Raw genomic sequence first — 17,116 nt, 5'->3', positions numbered from 1 at the left:
GCCAAGAAGAAGGATCAAGGATGTTGTGGTTGTGAAGATGCTGAAACTTTATTTTCGTAATAATGAAAAAAAGAATAATTCCCATAACATCTAAGTATGTACAATACTTACATATACTTACACATGCACATTAAATAATCTATTTATTTATCATTATTACTTACACATGCACATTAAATAATCTATTTATTTATCATTATTTTCAAGATTTGCCATCTCATACATCTTCAACCATGCCTGACCTAGATTGCCTTAAATGGTTTCATCTACACCATGCTATTAGCCTAAGATGCCATTGGCCTACAGCAGTGGTTCCCAAACTTTTTCTGATCATTACCCACTTCTCATAAATGATTATTGTCCATGGCCCACCACCAAGCATAACCTATGACTACAGTGACTGTCAACAGTCTTACACTCATTAGGTACACATAAAAACCACTCTAGCAAATCCTGTAATTTTATTGATTTCATTTGTCATTTTTCTTTTGTTAAGTATTAATAAAGAAATTTATAGTTTGCCTTTGCTGAATCTCATATAATTACTGAAGTGGTACTAAAGAAATAACATAATGCACATAGAAAAAATGTCCATACTTAGAGTAAAAATGGCATTATTGCAAAAACCAGTTTCAACAATAAACAAGCAAGAAACAAAATAAAAAAAAATTCTGCTGGTTTAAAAGTATATTAATTCCATGCCATATGATTTGATCTTTGAATCTGACAAATCTGATGACTTTATAATTCTGAAGTGAAATGCTATCATAGAGAGTCATAATTAACTGCCACAACCATAGCCTTCAGTAGCCACACACCCACCTCCTCCCAGACTATTTGCTTCTGAACATTCGTGCCAATTTCATGTTTCCTTCACTTGAATCCCCATTCCACTCAGTGTGTTGGGTGATGTTACAGATTGTCAACAAACTTCCTGATTCATGGTTTTGTTTCACATTAAGCACACCATAGGTTATGCTTCACTTCAGGTCTGTTGTGATATTTCATTTTAATGTGGAGTAGTGGAAAGAATGCAGCCACACAGGAATAAGTCAATGAAAATGGTAGGAGGTGCTGAAAAGCAATTTGTCTACATAGTCTAACCATTTGTACTGAACCTGTTAGTTCCCTCCACTGGCCGCCAACCTGGTAAACTTGTTTGCTTTTATATATACATATCCTCATATTATAGCCCCCTACATTCTGCTACATGGCCCTCAGTTTGGGAACCACTGGCCTACAAGATTCCCAACCCAGATACCATATCATACTTACACACTTTGTACAGATGTTTGTGAATCAGTAACACAGTCCACTCAATTTCTCCTTTCTTATGGTGTTCACCCTTTGTATTCTCCTCAGCCTTTTACTTTTTATCCTTTGAATCTACAAATCCTTCATTCATACGCTATTCTGTATTATTCCTATATGACCAAATCACTCCAGTAATCCTTTGTAGCTTTTTCCTCATGCATTTGTATTTTTTAATTGTGTATTGTATCAGGTATTGTGTGTTTGGAACTGCTGAATACCAGGTACCCTCTGCTGCTTCTACTACATGGCAAGCTTATGTAGATCATATTGCAAGCCTCCCACTTTCAGCTCCACCACAGGTGTTTGGTCTTCATGCCAATGCAGATCTTGCCAAGGACTTCTGTGAAGCTGATCAGGTGAAGCTCGTTCCTCAGAATAGCAAGTCATTGATGTCAGACATCACTATAACTTATAGAAAGTTAATCATTTTGTGGATCTATACACAGATGGTCATTCTATTTTTTTTTTTTTTTATGTGGAACTTTGTAGGAAGCATACTATCTTACTTCCTCCCCCCACCTAAAAAAAAAAAAAGTTTTTGGTGGTTTTAGCCTATGATGTTGAATAACCATGGCAGAAGACTCATTTTCTCTAGCTGTACTTCTTATCCTTGTGCACTTTAGTCTTTTCAACATTTTCTTGTTCTTTGCAACATATAGAAAGGAAAGGCATTAATTCTGAGATTAAATATCCTACTGTGTTTGGAAATGAATATCAGTAAATGTTATGAATGATTTCCTAAAACATATTTTGGATCAGGAAATGTACTTTTATATGTAAAACAATTCTTCAATACATTTCAGCTGTTTTGTGGTATTCTGCATCTGGAACCACAGTTGAGCAGCAAGGACAGAGAAGATGCAGCCATGCAAGTGATAAAAGACCTGGCCTGTGAGGTCCTGGCTCGTCTACCACCACAGTTTGATCTAAGCTTAGCTGAAAAAAAATATCCAGTTACATATGAGCAGTCCTTCAACATCGTTCTCAGACAGGTACTAATTTAATTCTCTCTCTCTCTCTCTCTCTCTCTCTCTCTCTCTCTCTCTCTCTCTCTCTCTCTCTCTCTCTCTCTCTCTCTCTCTCTCTCTCTCTCTCTCTCATTTCTTAACCCCTAAAGGACCAGCGTTGTGGTGATTTTTATCCTGTTAGGACCAGCCCTCCAATGCTAAACGTCAAAAATAGCCTGTATTCACATACACCTTAAACTTAGCCTGCAGTGGAAAACCAAATAAAATAGACTTTGTAGTCAAGATCAAGTTTTCTCTTTTTAATGATGCCATCCAGATGTCTCTACATGCAGTAGCTAGGGAGGGACAGCGAGTTAAAGAGGAGAGACTTTAGGAGGGAGTGAGTCCCTTTCTTGCCGTGCATCCATTTTCCCTGACTAGACATGGCTTGCACCTAATGAAAATGGTTGCCCTGAGCTCTCTTCATGCATGCTAAATAGTTTTATGGAGTTCTTGCCCTATTGTACTCTGACTAAGATGTATAGCAAATGGTTGTGTGGTGTTAAGGTCCAACTGCACTGCAATTAACCAAGGTGAGGGGCGAGGCAGAAACTGAGATATTAGCCTAATATATATAAATAGAGAGAGAGAGAGAGAGAGAGAGAGAGAGAGAGAGAGAGAGAGAGAGAGAGAGAGAGAGAGAGAGAGAGAGAGAGAGAGAGAGAGAGAGAGAGAGAGAGGCACAAAAATGGTTATTTTCATATAAGCAAGTTTAAACTGCACGGGATCTCAGAACCCTGACAAATGTACCTATCACGATGATGGTCAGTTACTGTCTGACATGAAAATATCCACTGAACTTTACATATTAGCTGCAGCACACCCAGACAAGTCCTTCTACCACAACTATAAGTCCTAATTTTGGCAATATTCTTTAGGGTTTAGACCCCTTCAATACTCACAGAATAATCTTGAACATTTTTGCCAATGGTCCTACATACTCCCGTATTCTAACACTGTCTATTAATAATTTTTGGATCTAAATATTAACAAAGAATTTCTCTCAAAATACATAATATCAGTTCTAACATATTTCCTCTCAATCTACAATATTTTGTGATTGGAATTTTTCATGTGACTGGCCCAGCAGAAACCCAGGAATATGGTTATTTTACAGTTGCCTTGTAAACCAAGGGATATATTCCTCTGCGTGCCTTCTTCATCTCCAAATCTCAACATTTAATTTAACTACTTGTTGCTTACAATTTCTTTTAATGTTCTTGCTCTAAGGTTTTACTGATTGCAAAAGTACAGTGGAACCTCGGTTTTTTAACTTGATTCATTCCTGAATGCCATTCAGAATCCAAAATGTTCGAAAACTAAAACTATTTTCCCCATAGGAATTAATGTAAAATAGATTAATCCATTCTCGGAAGGCCATCCACAACGTCTTAGCGAGTAATGACTGACGCTCCCAATGCTAATATGGCCACACCATATCTCCAGCTTAGAAATTTTTTATCTAGAAAGGATGAATTGAATGAACTTAGTGACACAGAACTCATCAAAAGATATTGCTTAGATCATGCAGGCATTCTCTCTGTCAATGATCAAGTGAGGGAAGCCTTACAGAGTGACACAGTGGAGCAACCCTCTCTCTGCCAAAATTAAGGTGAGCATAACATTTAAACTTCTTTCTGCTCAGAAAAGCTACTGGGAAAATGCAGTTGTACAGTAGTGATGGCATTGTTGGTCAAAGAGAGAGCCACAGGAGGCTTGGGATTACTCCTGAGCACCGAACCTTGTTTGTTTACTTTGAGGTTCTTCAACTTCAACAGGATCACATTTAACTGTTTCAAAGATTGAATTACTGTCTTATCCTCTGTGTCTCTCCTCCAAAGATATAAAAATGAAGGAAATATTTATAGAAACTGTAAATTAATAATAAATGGCAACTTTTGCTACATCTTGTAATACCTAAAATCAAGTAACTGTTCAAAAACTGAATTATGGTATGGAGAGGGAGATGTTTGGTAACCAAGCTTCCACTGTATGTACAAAATTTTATTTACGTAACCAAAAAGCAAACAAATTTTTATATTTGTGACCATTCCTTTAGGCCATAAAAAATTATTTTATGGGATTATTATTATTTGGATGGTTTTATCTTCTCCTTTTATTAAATTTCCCTTCCTACTTGCTATTTTGTCCCATGACACATTTGGATGTGTTCAGCACTGATCCACTTTTCCCTTTCATGTACATTCTGAGTGTATTTGCACACATAGACATCATTCCTCACCAACCATGCTTCTTGAAAAGATATTTACCACCATGTGTAAAATGAATAATGAAAAAGTAATGGATTATTCTGTTGTGTACGATTTGACTTGGTACTTTACTCTTCCTCCTAACCCATAAATCATAGCAATCAATGCTAGTTCAGCATTCATAAATGCCATCTTAAAGATCAGCTAGTTCATACCATTCTAGAAGCATGACTGATGTAATGGATATCACTGAAATGGACCAGTAACCAAATGGATATGTGCAAATAAACATCAATGACGGGTCCTAGAAATTACTGACTCTAAAATGAAATTGAACAGTGACCATCCTGATATGTGTGATCTGATCTTAACCTTCAAACTATTGAGATTGCTTATATAATCAAGCCTGTTCAATCTTGTGACACTGATTTCCTATACATTCAGGTCACCGCTAATTAATTCAGTGTTGTAACACGAGTCATGTCTAATGTAGGAGATCAGTTTGCTTCCATATCATACTCTTATGCAGGAAATTGAAAGCCTAACACAGGAATAGGCTACAATAAGCCACAGAGAAGTCTGTAATGTGAAGCAGGGTAAAACCAATGTTGGGGAAACAAGTGTGCCACCACTGCCACCGCCACCCACAGTGATGCCAGTTTAGTGAGGTGAAGGGCAGACTGCTACCACCTCCACTATTTCTGCCACCATACAAAGTGATGCAAGTTTAGTGAGGAGAAGGGCAGGTTGCAGCCACTGCAACCATACACAATGATGCAAGTTTAGTGAGGAGAAGGACAAGCTGCAACCATTGCTGCTACCACCATTGTCATCCACAGTAATACCAATTAGTGAGCATTCATCAGCTGTATGTGTAAACAGCGGCTCAACTTGGTATTTCAGTGACTGTTAGTGTACTGTAGCTACCTGTTTTTATTAATTATCCTTCTGATGTTTTATGAACTCTTATTTATTTATTACCTTCAAATCTTCCATTATATGCATAAAAATTGAATATTAATCTGGAAATGTTTTCTTTTAATTTTTAAGGGAACTGTCTCAGCCAGGTTAGAACTATAATTATTTTCTGTTATTCATTAATTTTCACTGCATATTTTAAATTTTTGTGGTACACTTCCTCTCAAATGTGTTCTAGCAATTGCTGGCCATTTTCTCCTTTCATCATGAGAGCTAGAGAGGCAACGACAAGGCCATCTATCAAATTTTTTGTAAGATGCAGGAGATATCTGGCAGCTCCCATGACCTGCTGGATAGAAAGCCCACTCTCCACATAACAGAAGGCAGTGATGGAAGAGAAAAAAAAGAGGTTGTAAAGGCACACTAGAGAGAAAAAACTTTGGATCTTTACATAAAGACATGAAAGACATGAAAGAAGGAATTATATTATATGGAATTAATTATATCAGATACAATACGTCATAATAAACCTCTTTGCACATGAATGTGTGTGTGTGTGTGTGTGTGTGTGTGTGTGTGTGTGTGTGTGTGTGTGTGTATTTACCTAGTTATTTATCTAGTTGTGGTTTACAGGAGGAGAGTAATCTCATAGTATCCCATCTCTATATCTATCTAGTTTGGTCTTAAAAGCACTGACAGTTTTAGCATTTACAACGTGTATGTGTGTGTGTTGACCTAGTTGTGGTTTACGGGAGAAGTCTAACCTCGTGCTGTCCCATCTCAATATCTACTCTTATCCAGTTTTTCCTTAAAATGATGTATAGTTTTTGTATTTACTACTTTTTGCAGCTCATTCCAGATTCATGCAGTCCTTTGTGGAAAACTGTCCTTAATATTCCTTCTACAAATATCCTTCTTCACTTTCTCATGCCCACTTGTGCTTCTAAAGTCTCTCACCACCGAATCACTCTGGTCCAATTTTTCATAGCTCAACAAAATCTGATATAAGGCAACCAAGTCACCTCTCTCTCTCTTTCTTTCTTCCAAGGTGGGCAGGTTTAGTTTCTTTAGTCTGTCTTCATATAATAAGTCTGATAGGGTCGGAAGCAACTTTGTCACTGCTCCTTGTATTCTCTATTTTTTTTTTTTATGTCCCTTTTAGTGATGTGAAGACCATATCACTGCTGCATATTCCAAATGAGGTCATATCAATTTCACAATTAAATTCCTAATCATCTCTGCATCCACATAGTTAAACGTTACTCCTGTGTTTCTCACCAGATTATATGTTTCTCCTGTCTTCCTTCTTACATGTACCTCTGGGGACAGCTTATCAGTGACAGTAATTCCAAGGTTTTTCTCCTCAATCTTCACTTCTATTTCCTCATTACCCAATTTATGACAGAAGACTGGCCTCACACAACTATGCCCAAACTTCAACACCACATTTTTTTTATGTAAAACAACATTTTCCAAGTGCCACTCCAATCCCAAATCACATTCAGATCTTCCTGTACGGCTTCACAATCCTCAATCTTCTCCACTTTTCTCATCAATTTTGCATCATCAGCAAATAGACTCATGTAGCTATTCACCCCTTCCATCATATCGTTCACACAGATAGCAAACATAACTGGTGCTAGTACCTACCCCTGCAGGACACCACTAATTACTTCTCTCCATGATGGCTTCCTATCTTTGACCACTGTTCTCATTTCCCTTCCTCTCAGAAAGTCACTGATTCAATGTAAGAGTGCACCTTTCAACTCACCAAACATTTCTAATTTCCACAGCAATCTCTTGTGGGGCACCTTAACGAACACTTTCTTTTAAGTTGAAATAAACACAGTCTGCCCATCCCTCTCTTTCTTGTATTATACCTATGATTGGAGCAGAAACACATTAAATTCGTCGTACATGAATTTACTTTTCTAAATACGAAATCTCTGTTTGTTAATATATCTCTTTTTCAGATATTCACTCCATCTTTGCTTCACTATTCTTTAACACATTTTTGGTACTGCACTTGTTAATGACACTGGTCTATAATTAGATGGTTCTTCTTTGCTCCCATTCTTATATATAGGGGCTATATCTGCATTTTTCCAATTTTTGGGCACCACTCCTTCCCTTAATGAAGTTATGATGAGTTTGTAAACCTTGTATGCAAGTTGATCTCTGCATTCCTTCAGCACCCTATTAGATACTCCATCAGGTCCCTGTGCCTTCCTCACATCCAACACTTCCCTCACTATTTTTACCTCATCCGCTGTTACCTCAATCTCACTCAGTCCTTCTACTCTCACATCTGCCATCATCAGTCTATCAGATGTTCCTTCTTCAGTGAAGACACTTTGAAAGTAGTCATTCAAAACTTATGCAATTTCTGCTTCCTCCTCAACATGCATACCATTTATTTTCAGTTTGTTTAACCCCTTCTTATTCTTTATTTTACCATTCACATATCTATAGAAGATCCTTGGTTTATCCTTACATCAGTCCACAATATCTTTTTCATGATTCGCTATTTCTTCTCTCCTTACCTTTGAGTACTCATTTCTCTCTCTCATATTTTTCCCATGCCTCACTTGTTTTCCTTTTTCTTCCATTTGGTCCAGGCCAGATCTCTCTTCTTCCTTACTTCCTTGCATCATTTATTAATCCACTTCTACTTCTTAACCTCTTGTTTCCTTATCTTTGGGACAAATCTCTCTACACCTTCATTGTATATGTTCATAAACTCTCTCCATTTATCTTCTGTTCCAACTGCTTCATCAAATTGATTCCAGTCCACTTACGAGTATTTAAAATAATTCCTCAATTTTTCAGTCTGTTCTTTCATAGATGAATCTTCCTATTCTGTGGTACTCATGCTTTCATATCTTTCCTCCTACTCTCAATTTTCACTCCACCACCACATGATCACTTTTATCTATTGGACATTTATAGTCTATATCCTTGACAACTTCAGGTTCCTTCATAAAATTTAAATCCAGCCTTGAGGGTTTGTCTTCTCCCCTGAACCTTGTACTCTCTTCCACCCACTCTGTTGTTGAATTCTCCATTGCCATCCTTAACAACTCTCCTCCCCAAGACTCGTCGCTCCCATCCACCAACAACTCTTTCCACCTAACCTCCTTGCAGTTGAAATCTCCCATAATCATTAGATTTTCTCTGCTTGCCATCATGTCTTCCACACATCTTTGTGTATCCTCTAATTTAGCCTTATATTCCACAATCCCCCAGGAATTTGTTTTAGGAAGAACATATACCACTGCAAAGCCTCTTTTTCTACCTTCTCTACACACCACCTCAACTTTAATTGCTTCAGCCAGTTTATAATCACAATTAATCTCATGGGCCAATAAATCCTTTCTCACCAAAATCTTTACTCAACCTGCTTGTTTTTCACTTCTGTTTCTCAGCCATACATTGTATTTTCCTTCACCCAAATTTTTTACTTCAATGGTATCACTTAGCTTCATTTCAGTATTTCCCATCACATCCAGAGTATACTCTCTTTAATAGTCATTTAGTTCCACCTGTGCTGAAAGCAACCCATTCACATTAGTATAAGCAATCTTCAATTTCTCACTCCACTTTCTTTTTTTTTTCAATCATCCACTTTATCAACCTCATGTCCATGACTTTCCAGTAGAACTTTGTCTTTTCCTCCTTCATTCTCTCTCTCTCTCTCTCTCTCTCTCTCTCTCTCTCTCTCTCTCTCTCTCTCTCTCTCTCTCTCTCTCTCTCTCTCTCTCCTCTCTCTCTCTCTCTCTCTCTCTCTCCTCTCTCTCTCTCTCTCTCTCTCTCTCTCCTTAGCTTGCTTCCACAATTTGCTTGTTTTTGTTTTCTCCTTATTCATGTCTCTCTGTATCCAGATGTGTGTGTGTGTGTATGTGTCTACATGCAAAAGACTATCCTATGTCATTCTTCTTACCCACATGTTTATTTTCACTCCACGTTATCTTTATTTATGGGAATGGAGGCAGACATGAAGGAGTATACTCTTACGGGAGGGAGACAAAGAATGCATTTTCATTTTCCCACTTCTGTTATGTACCTGTTTTATTTGGTTGTCCAATCAGATTTTACACTGCACTGCAGTGTAAAATCTGTGCAAATAGTTACCCAGTAGGAAGCTTTTGTGATGGAAGCACAGAAAGAGCATGACCATGGCTTATGTGTGAATGTCTGTGCGTACATAACCTTCAGTTATATGTGGGTATGTGAATGGATGGAAGGGGAGAGAGAGAGAGAGAGAGAGAGAGAGAGAGAGAGAGAGAGAGAGAGAGAGAGAGAGAGAGAGAGAGAGAGAGAGAGAGAGAGAGAGGGAGAGAGAGAGAGAGAGAGAGAACAAACACACACACTACACACACACACAGAAACAAAGAAACAAACAATGGCCAAGTGTTACTCACACCCTTATAGATAAGGCACACCTGCAGCTGTTGCCCACCTAGAATAATTGTTCTATCAATCAAGTCAAATTTTGTGTGTGCTTTTAGAAATTATCAAAATCTGAACACCTAATAAATTATTTGCTCAAATATTTTATGTACCTCTTAAATCTGTGGTAGTACTTCACATCCCAAATTTTTTTCATTCAGGATATACTTTCAGATTTAGATTTTTGTTTTTTTATAATAATGTCTGTTTTTCTCTGTGTGGTAGAAAAGTCCCCATTTAGGCCTCCACAGTTTAAGGATTATTGGTAATGGAGCCATATTGTATGAAAAAAAAAATTTGTTAGGAGCATCATTGCTCATAATGGATTTGAGTGTAATATGGTGCTAAGATCTCTAATCACCTCTACACTTTACACCCAGTGCATGTACTAGTCTGTATCCAAACTGTATTTATTGCAGCATTAACTGATAATAAGAAAGAAGTTGTATGCACTAGAAGAAAAGATGGCTAGTAATAGTAGAGTTACTGAACTTCTGCATATGTTATAATTCACATTTTTTGTAAGACATGTATATTAGCCAACTTGAATCCATACATATAAGGCTGTTTTCTATTAGGAGCAAGTTCTCTAACTCACAATGATCTCTGTCAACATGTGTGAAGTCAGAAACAATAGCATACCTTACTCCCTAAGGAGATGACATCATAGCAAGCTCAGCAGCATCTGTCATCTCTGATATTAATAAAACTAAATTAGCCAATTTTGATTTATTTATTATATATATATATATATATATATATATATATATATATATATATATATATATATATATATATATATATATATATATATATATATTTTTTTTTTTTTTTTTTTTTTTTTTTATTATTTATTTATTTATTTTATTTTATTTTATTTTTTTTTGTGGGGGGGATACCAGCAAATTAGCAGACTTTTTTGCTACATTTTTGTGTTCCTTCTCATATGAAGAAAATTACTACAATGTTTATATGTTGTAATGTAGATCTGATCTGTAGTCTTATACACTTCCTACATGTCTTAATGAGATAAAAAAAAAAAAAAATAACTGCATGCATATAATTCAAATAACTAAGCTTCTTCATCCATAGATATGATGCAAGTTAACTGGTAGCATATTACTAATCCATGCATTATTCTCATCCTCCTCAGGAGTTGTTGCGATTCAATGGGCTCACTGCCACTATTAAAAGTTCCCTGAAGGCGGTGAAGAAGGCAGTGAGTGGAGAAAGAGTAATGTGTGATAAGACTGAGATGACCTATCAATCATTAATGATTGGGCAACTTCCCCCTTCATGGGAGACTCAGTCCTATCCTTCTAGAAAATCTCTTGCACCTTATATAAGTGATCTGCTTCACAGGTTTGTTGAAACTGAAGATTCATTATTCTGCTTTGTATATTCATGAATAAATTAATAAATGTCTAGCTACAATAAATAATGTGTTGTATTATATCTGCAAATAATTTTTTACTTTATCTTAATGTTGTCCTATGGATAAAGGTATGATATTTCTTACACCCTGTAAGTTTAGAAGATTATGATATGCATGAATTTAAAATCACACTTACACAAAATAACACTTTTCATTTAGGCTGAAGTTCTTCCAACGATGGTTAGATGAAGAGTTACCAGATGTGTTCTGGTTTTCTGGGCTCTTCTTTCCTCACACTTTCTTGACTGGTGTTCGTCAGAACTATGCCCGTCACCACAGTATTCCTGTTGACAGGATATATTTCAAGTTTAAGGTAAGATTTAGCTTATGAGCTATTTCACAAATTCAGGCATATGGATTATGTCAATCCACTCTACAGATTCACCATTTATATGTTTTATATACAAGATAATTATTTCTGCCCTTTGAGGTCTGTGGGAGTATTGTGCATGGTAGTAGCATGAATGACCAGGTCTATTTTAGTCTAGTCTACTCTGCCTTACTTGTATTCTCTATTTATTTATATTTTCTACATTTGGCTCTGGCCAATTGACACAAAGTGTTTACAGTGTTCCCCTTCATATTTGTGGTTTGGTAATCGTGGTTTCACATATTTGCAGATTTTTACCTTATTTTTTTTATTTATTTATTTATTTTATTTATTTTATTTTTTTATGTAGGAAGGACACTGGCCAAGGACAACAAAAATGCAATAAAAAAATATGCCCACTGAAATGCCAGTCCCATAAAAGGGTCAAAGCAGTGGTCAAAAATTGATGAATAAGTGTCTTGAAACCTCCCTCCTGAAGGAATTCAAGTCATAGGAAGGTGGAAATACAGAAGCAGGCAGGGAGTTCCAGAGTTTACCAGAGAAAGGGATGAATGATTGAGAATACTGGTTAACTCTTGCGTTAGAGAGGTAGACAGAATAGGGGTGAGAGAAAGAAGAAAGTCTTGTGCAGCGAGGCTGCGAAAGGAGGGGAGGCATGCAGTTAGCAAGATCAGAAGAGCAGTTAGCATGAAAATAGCAGTAGAAGACAGCTAGATATGCAACATTGCGGTGGTGAGAGAGAGGCTGAAGACAGTCAGTTAGAGGAGAGGAGTTGATGAGACGAAAAGCTTTTCATTCCACCCTGTCTAGAAGAGCAGTATGAGTGGAACCCCCCCCAGACATGTGAAGCATACTCCATACATGGACGGATAAGGCCCTTGTACAGAGTTAGCAGCTGGGGGGGTGAGAAAAACTGGTGGAGACGTCTCAGAACGCATAACTTCATAGAAGCTGTTTTAGCTAGAGGTGAGATGTGAAGTTTCCAGTTCAGATTATAAGTAAAGGACAAACCGAGGATGTTCAGTGTAGAAGAGGGAGACAGTTGAGTGTCATTGAAGAAGAGGGGATAGTTGTCTGGAAGGTTGTGTCGAGTTGATAGATGGAGGAATTGAGTTTTTGAGGCAATGAACAATACCAAGTTTGCTCTGCCCCAATCAGAAATTTTAGAAAGATCAGAAGTGAAACGTTCTGTGTTTACCTCCTGAAGGGTTGGACATCTATGAAAACACGTGGAAAAGTGCAGGGTGGTATCATCAGCATAGGAGTGGATAGGACAAGAAGTTTGGTTTAGAAGATCATTAATGAATAATAAGAAGAGAGTGGGTGACAGGACAGAACCCTGAGGAACACCACTGTTAATAGATTTAGGAGAAGAACAATGACCGTCTACCACAGCAGCAATAGAACGGTCAGAAAGGAAACTTGAGATGAAGTTACCGAGAGAAGGATAGAAACCGTAGGAGGGTAGTTTGGAAATCAAAGCTTTGTGCCAGACTCTATCAAAAGCTTTTGATATGTCCAAGGCAATAGCAAAAGTTTCACCAAAATCTCTAAAAGAGGATGACCAAGACTCAGTAAGGAAAGCCAGAAGATCACCAGTAGAGCAGCCTTGACGGAACCCATACTGGCGATCAGATAGAAGGTTGTGAAGTGATAGATGTTTAAGAATCTTCCTGTTGAGGATAGATTAAAAAACTTTAGATAGGCAGGAAATTAAAGCAATAGAACGGTAATTTGAGGGATTAGAACAGTCACCCTTTTTAGGAACAGGTTGAATGCAGGCAAACTTCCAGCAAGAAGGAAAGGTAGATGTTGACAGACAGAGCTGAAAGAGTTTGACTAGGCAAGGTGCAAGCATGGAGGCACAGTTTCAGAGAACAATAGGAGGTCAGGTCCATAAGCCTTCCGAGGGTTTAGGCCAGCGAGGGCATGGAAAACATCATTGCAAAGAATTTTAATACGTGGCATGAAGTAGTCAGAGGGTGGAGGAGAGGGAGGAACAAGCCCAGAATCGTCCAAGGTAGAGTTTTTAGCAAAGGTTTGAGCGAAGAGTTCAGCTTTAGAAATAGATGTGATAGCAGTGGTGCCATCTGGTTGAAATAGAGGAGGGAAAGAAGAAGAAGCAAAGTTATGGGAGATATTTTTGGCTAGATGCCAGAAATCACGAGGGGAGTTAGATCTTGAAAGGTTTTGACATTTTCTGTTAATGAAGGAGTTTTTGGCTAGTTGGAGAACAGACTTGGCATGGTTCTGGGCAGAAATATAAAGTGCATGAGATTCTGGTGATGGAAGGCTTAAGTACCCTTTGTGGGCCACCTCTCTGTCATGTATAGCACGAGAACAAGCTGTGTTAAACCAAGGTTTAGAAGGTTTAGGACGAGAAAAAGAGTGAGGAATGTATGCCTCCATGCCAGACACTATCACCTCTGTTATGCGCTCAGCACGCAAAGACGGGTCTCAGACACGGAAGCAGTAGTCATTCCAAGGAAAATCAGCAAAATACCTCCTCAGGTCCCCCCAACTAGCAGAGGCAAAACGCTAGAGGCACCTTCGCTTAGGGGGATCCTGAGGAGGAGTTGGAGCGATAGAACAAGATTAAGATATGAGATTGTGATCAGAGGAGCCCAATGGAGAAGAAAGGGTGACAGCATAAGCAGAAGGATTAGAGGTCAGGAGAAAGGTCAAGAATGTTGGGTGTATCTCCAAGACGGTCAGGAATACGAGTAGGGTGTTGCACCAATTGCTTTAGGTCATGGAGGATAGCAAAGTTGTAGGCTAGTTCACCAGGATAGTCAGTGAAGGGAGAGGAAAGCCAAAGCTGGTGGTGAACATTGAAGTCTCCAAGAATGGATATTTCTGCAAAAGGGAAGTGGGTCAGAATGTGCTCCACTTTGGAAGTTAAGTAGTCAAAGAATTTCTTATAGTCCAGAGGAGTTAGGTGAGAGGTATACAGCACAGATAAATTTAGTATGAGAGTGACTCTGTAGTCATAGCCAGGTGGTAGAAAACATGGAAGATTCAAGAGCGTCCTCACCAACTCAGTTTTTCAGCCCCAAAGAGCCCAGATTATTCTTTCAATTATCATAAATTGCAGTAAACCCTTAATATAATGAACACAAGGTGAAAAGCTGGATTGCCTAAAGACGAAAATTTGCTATATCCACAGAGAGAGAATGTAGCTGTGTGACAGCCAGTGACCTCTGACTCTCTCTCTCTCTCTCTCTCTCTCTCTCTCTCTCTCTCTCTCTCTCTCTCTCTCTCTCTCTCTCTCTCTCTCTCTCTCTCTCTCTCTCTCTCTCTCTCTCTCTCTCTCTCTCTCTCTCTCTCTCTCTCTCTCTCTCTCTCAGATAAGTTAACAGAGAGAGAGACCTGACATTTTCTTTCACTTCCATCTCCTCCTAGTTAATTCCTTCAGTGATGAAGTCACCTACTAAGAGCACTTTTTTACTTTTCCTTGTCATCCTCTATACTATTTCTTACTTCAAGTTGTATAATTTTATATCTATTGGTCTACTGTGTGTGTTACATCATCAGCCATTGTCTAGGTCAATGGCTAACACACACAACCAGAACTTCTCTCTCTCTCTCTCTCTCTCTCTCTCTCTCTCTCTCTCTCTCCTCCTCTCTCTCTCTCTCTCTCTCTCTCTCTCTCTCTCTCTCTCTCTCTCTCTCCTCTCTCTCTCTCAGATAAGTTAACAGAGAGAGAGAGAGAGAGAGAGAGAGAGAGAGAGAGAGAGAGAGAGAGAGAGAGAGAGAGAGAGAGAGAGAGAGAGAGAGAGAGAAGTTCTGGTTGTGTGTGGTCAGCCATTGACCTAGACAATGGCTGATGATGTAACACACACAGTAGAACCAGTAGATATAAAATTATACAACTTGAAGCAAGAATATAGTATAGAGATGATAAGGAAAAGTAAAAAAGTGCTCTTAGTAGGTGACTTCATCAATGAAGGAATTAACTAGGAGGAGATCGAAATGAAAGAAAATGTCAGGTCATGGAGCAAAGAACTTATGCAAACCATGATGATGAATACTATGAGACAGTGGGTGAATGAGCCCACAAGATGCAGAGAAGAACCATCAAAGTTGGACTTAGTGTTTACAAAAACACCATAAAGTAGACTGAGTATACAGTGTCCAAGTTCAATAGGAAAAAGTGTTGCACAGGAAAGAACAATACAGAAATGGTAGATGGAGTTATGTTAAGGCAAACTTTGCAGAACTTGATAAATTTTTATTGAAAAATTAATGGAAAAGAGCTATTTGGAGATAAAGTAATGCAAGAAAATGTGAAATATTTTTGAGCAAGTATAGAGATGGGGTACAACAGTTTGTACCAAGTTATAAAGTGAAAACTGGAAAACATCATTGGTATAATTCCAGGTATGTAGAAGCAAAAAAGAAAAGGACAGGGCATGGAAGAAAATGATGAGACAACTGAATGGAAATACTAGAGAAGAATATAGAAAGACAAGGAATGAATATGGTATAATAAAAAGAGAAGAAAAATTTTGAAAGTGACATAATAAGAAAATGCAAGGAAGAACCCAAAAAGATGTGTAAATGGGAAAAAGATATATAGGGATGGTATAAAAAAGTTTAAAAAGAGAAGCAAGACTTTATGAAACTCCTGAGGAGGTGAGTGAACTAATGAATGAGAGTTTTCAAACAGTGTTTACAAAGGAAACTGATTTTGTGGCACTGTAAGTAGTATCACAGAATGAGGGAATACAGGAGATACAGGTAAAGAGACAAGAAATGAAGAAATTGCTGGAAGAGCTGGATGTTAGAAAAGCTATGGGATCAGCTCAAGTAAATGGATGGATATTAAAAGAATGCAAAGAACAAATGGAGGAACCCATATGGGATATAATCAACAGCTCATTGAAAGAAGAAAAAGTACTAAATGGATAGAAAAGAGCTAACATAGTGCCAATACACAAAGGGAGAAGTAAAATGGAACTATTAGATTATAGACCAGTGTCACTAACAAGTATTGTAATAAAGCTTTGTGAAATAGTAATTAAAGATAAATGGGTGCATTATTTAAAAGATGAAAAGATAATTACAGTAAAGCAATTTGGATTCAGGAAAGGGAGATCCTGTGTCACAAATCTACTGAGCTTTTATACGAGAGTAATAGATGGAGTGCAAGAGAGGAACAGATGGGTTGATGCTATATAATTGATCTCAAAAAAGCATTTGATAAAGTTCCCCACAAAAGCCTTATGAGGAAGTTAGAGAATGAAGAAAGACTAAAGAGAGCAACATTCAGATGGATGGAGGATTACTTACAAGCAATGGAAATGAGAACAGTAATCATAGACACTAATTCAAGTTGGCACAAAGTGATAAGTGGCATACTGTAAGGATCTATGTTGGTACCTATTATGTTTCAGATATATGTAAATAATATGACAGAGAGTCTGAATAATTATATAAACCTGTTTGCTGA

The 17,116-nt window shown here is 37.7% G+C and overlaps 1 protein-coding gene and 1 long non-coding RNA gene across 6 annotated transcripts in view; one reads left to right on the top strand and one right to left on the bottom strand.

Moving 5' to 3' along the window:
* Window positions 1–17,116, top strand: part of LOC135099898 (dynein axonemal heavy chain 3-like) — a 430,253-nt gene that overhangs the window by 400,964 nt on the left and 12,173 nt on the right. For all 4 annotated transcript variants that reach the window (XM_064002569.1, XM_064002565.1, XM_064002567.1 and 1 more), the window contains 4 exons: window positions 1,505–1,670; window positions 2,118–2,306; window positions 11,052–11,260; window positions 11,493–11,646. In XM_064002569.1, the coding sequence (XP_063858639.1) occupies window positions 1,505–1,670; window positions 2,118–2,306; window positions 11,052–11,260; window positions 11,493–11,646 (718 nt within the window). The remainder of the gene's footprint in view (window positions 1–1,504; window positions 1,671–2,117; window positions 2,307–11,051; window positions 11,261–11,492; window positions 11,647–17,116) is intronic.
* Window positions 2,063–17,116, bottom strand: part of LOC135099900 (uncharacterized) — a 34,560-nt gene continuing 19,506 nt past the window's right edge. For both annotated transcript variants that reach the window (XR_010268421.1, XR_010268422.1), the window contains 2 exons: window positions 11,470–11,617; window positions 2,063–2,250 (listed from right to left, as the gene is read on the bottom strand). This is a non-coding gene — a long non-coding RNA (uncharacterized LOC135099900). The remainder of the gene's footprint in view (window positions 2,251–11,469; window positions 11,618–17,116) is intronic.

Source organism: Scylla paramamosain, chromosome 4 (genome assembly GCF_035594125.1).
Source record: "Scylla paramamosain isolate STU-SP2022 chromosome 4, ASM3559412v1, whole genome shotgun sequence".
NCBI classification, from domain to species: Eukaryota; Metazoa; Arthropoda; class Malacostraca; order Decapoda; family Portunidae; genus Scylla; species Scylla paramamosain.
The sequence above is the reverse complement of the archived record's forward strand: the minus strand, read 5'-3'. Positions and strand labels throughout refer to the sequence as shown.